At 37.6% G+C, this 2363-nt stretch overlaps 1 protein-coding gene across 1 annotated transcript in view; it reads left to right on the top strand.

Annotated features, from left to right (window-relative positions):
* The first annotated feature begins 2055 nt into the window (after positions 1–2055).
* LOC102870866 (RNA-binding motif protein, X chromosome-like) overlaps positions 2056–2363 on the top strand; it is a 1805-nt gene continuing 1497 nt past the window's right edge. The window contains exon 1 of the mRNA XM_006881223.1: positions 2056–2329. Coding sequence (XP_006881285.1) covers positions 2056–2329 — 274 coding nt within the window. The remainder of the gene's footprint in view (positions 2330–2363) is intronic.

The following is a 2363-nucleotide window of genomic DNA, read 5'->3' as shown; positions in this document are numbered from 1 at the left end:
AGAAACAAGTGACCAGATACTTAAAAAACTCTCATTGCTTGCTGTTAAGTCAGAACTAACTTTATATATTTACCCTCCAAAAGTTTGCTTTTGGAGGCTGGATGTTGCACTGGAGGCAAATTTCCCCATACTCCTCCTGCAGGAAATGTAAATTCAGACTGCCAGAGAGACATGGCCTCTCAGCTGGAGGCACAGCTCTCTAGAGATTACATTGCCAGAGAATTAGTGACCAAAATACAGAAGCAGAAAATAGAGGAAGAAATGTTAATTGGATCTTCCTGACAATAATAGACAAATGTCGTCAGTGGATTATAGTTGAGGAAAAGAAACATAGAATTCGTAAAAAGCAATATAAAATTTTTTTAAAATGGAAAACTTAGAAGCCATATAATACCAGCAGTTTAACATTCAGGATATTAAGACTAAAAATTCAGACCTAGGTAACATATCAGAACTATTGGAGAGCAGAAATGGAGTACAGATTTAATGAGATGAAGGAAAAATTGCCCGATGTTAATCCATTAAAGGAACAATTAGAAAAGGAAGGGAAATGTAGAAAGTATCAGAATTATCTGGAATAGTCCCGATTCCAAGAGCAGTAGTTTACTTATGGCACAGACACAGCATATTCTGCACATTCCAGAAGGAAGTCTTGAGTGTGGAGTCATGTATACGCTCCCAGTGCCAGATACAAAATGGTGTGGTACCATCTCGGTAACAATCAGTATTTTTAATTCAGCATTGCTTAAAATGGCAGAGAGTTGTAAATGATCCAAGTGTATGCTGTCTTCACAAAGGAGTACTATATATCACTGAAGAGTATAAGAATTAATAAAACATTGCACATGAATGAATCTAGAAGAAATGCCGAGTGACATAAATCAGTCACAAAAGGACAACAGTGGTATCTGGCTACCATTATAAAATGCTTAGGAAAGGTTTATATGTACAACGACTTAAAACTTGGATAGTTACCAGGGACGAAAAGGGTGTAAATTTAAAGTTGGTTAACGCACACCCATGTTTATTGTGGCTTTGTTCAACAATAGCAAAGACTTGGAAACAGCCTAAATGTCCATCAACAAATGAATGGATAGAGAAGCTGCGGTATATTAACACAATGGAATACTATGCAGCATTGAAAAAAACAAGGAACTCATGCAGTATTCAAAATGGATAAGCCTGGAGGACATTATGCTAAGTGAAATATCTCAGTGACAAAAGGACAAATACTGCATAATGCCACTGCTGTAAAATGAGACTGACATAGGGGTTGGGTGAGTTTCTGAGAAAGATGGGATAAATTATGTGTACTGCATTGAAGCAGATGAGGGAAGAGAACTGTTAAAGGTATGTATGATTAGGTATTGTCATGACATAAGTCCAGAATGAAGGCTACAATAGTGGAATGGACTTGGGGGGAGGGATTGTATAACAATGAAAGAATTTTTCTTTTACTTTTCAAAGAGAGGAACAAACTGGAGGGGAGGGGTGGGCAGGGAGAAAAGGTGCAACAGTGAATGAGTAGAAATCCAAAATCTAAATTTTCATGAAAATGAATAATAATAAGGTAAAAAAAGAAATAGAAGATCATAAAAAAAATAAGTTGGTTAAAGGGAAAGGCCATATAGAAGAGGTGCTTAAAATAGTGCAATATATTAAATACATTAATAAATTGTAATGTTATAAAATAATGTATATGAATGACTGAAAAACCAATATGATTTATGAATTTTCATTCAAGTGACAATCAATAAAAGGATAGTTAATATTATAAATATGAGTCAGCCAGTTCTGCAAAATCTGTTTTATTAGATATATTGGAAGAAATGATAATGTGTCTCATTCAATGTAGTTTACAAACAGTTCTTTCTGTTAAAAGTATAACTAGGTCTCCTTTGTTCACCCTCATTGCGCAGCAGTGTGAGCGGCTTCTCCTTGTCCTCATACCCAGCGGTGGGCCCTCGTGCAGAGCCTTATTGAATTGCCAGTCAGCGTGCTTCAAGGGAGCTTGGAACAGTCATCTGGTTTGCAATGCATACCCCCGGGGGAAAAATGGTTGAACCTGATCGCCCAGGAAAGCTCTTCATTGGAGGGCTCAATACAGAAACAAATGAGAAAGCCCTGGAAGCTGTATTTGGCAAATATGGGCGAATTGTAGAAGTGCTCTTGATGAAAGATCGAGAAACCAACAAATCAAGAGGATTTGCTTTTGTCACCTTTGAAAGCCCGGCGGATGCCAAAGATGCAGCCAGAGATATGAATGGAAAGTCTTTGGATGGAAAGGCTATCAAAGTGGAACAAGCCACTAAACCAGTATTTGAAAGTGGTAGGCGTGGACCTCCTCCACCTCCAAGAAGCAG

The sequence above is a fragment of the Elephantulus edwardii genome, unplaced genomic scaffold (genome assembly GCF_000299155.1).
Source record: "Elephantulus edwardii isolate Elephantulus edwardi_28Jun2011 unplaced genomic scaffold, EleEdw1.0 scaffold00013, whole genome shotgun sequence".
Classification (NCBI taxonomy): domain Eukaryota; kingdom Metazoa; phylum Chordata; class Mammalia; order Macroscelidea; family Macroscelididae; genus Elephantulus; species Elephantulus edwardii.
The sequence above is the reverse complement of the archived record's forward strand: the minus strand, read 5'-3'. Positions and strand labels throughout refer to the sequence as shown.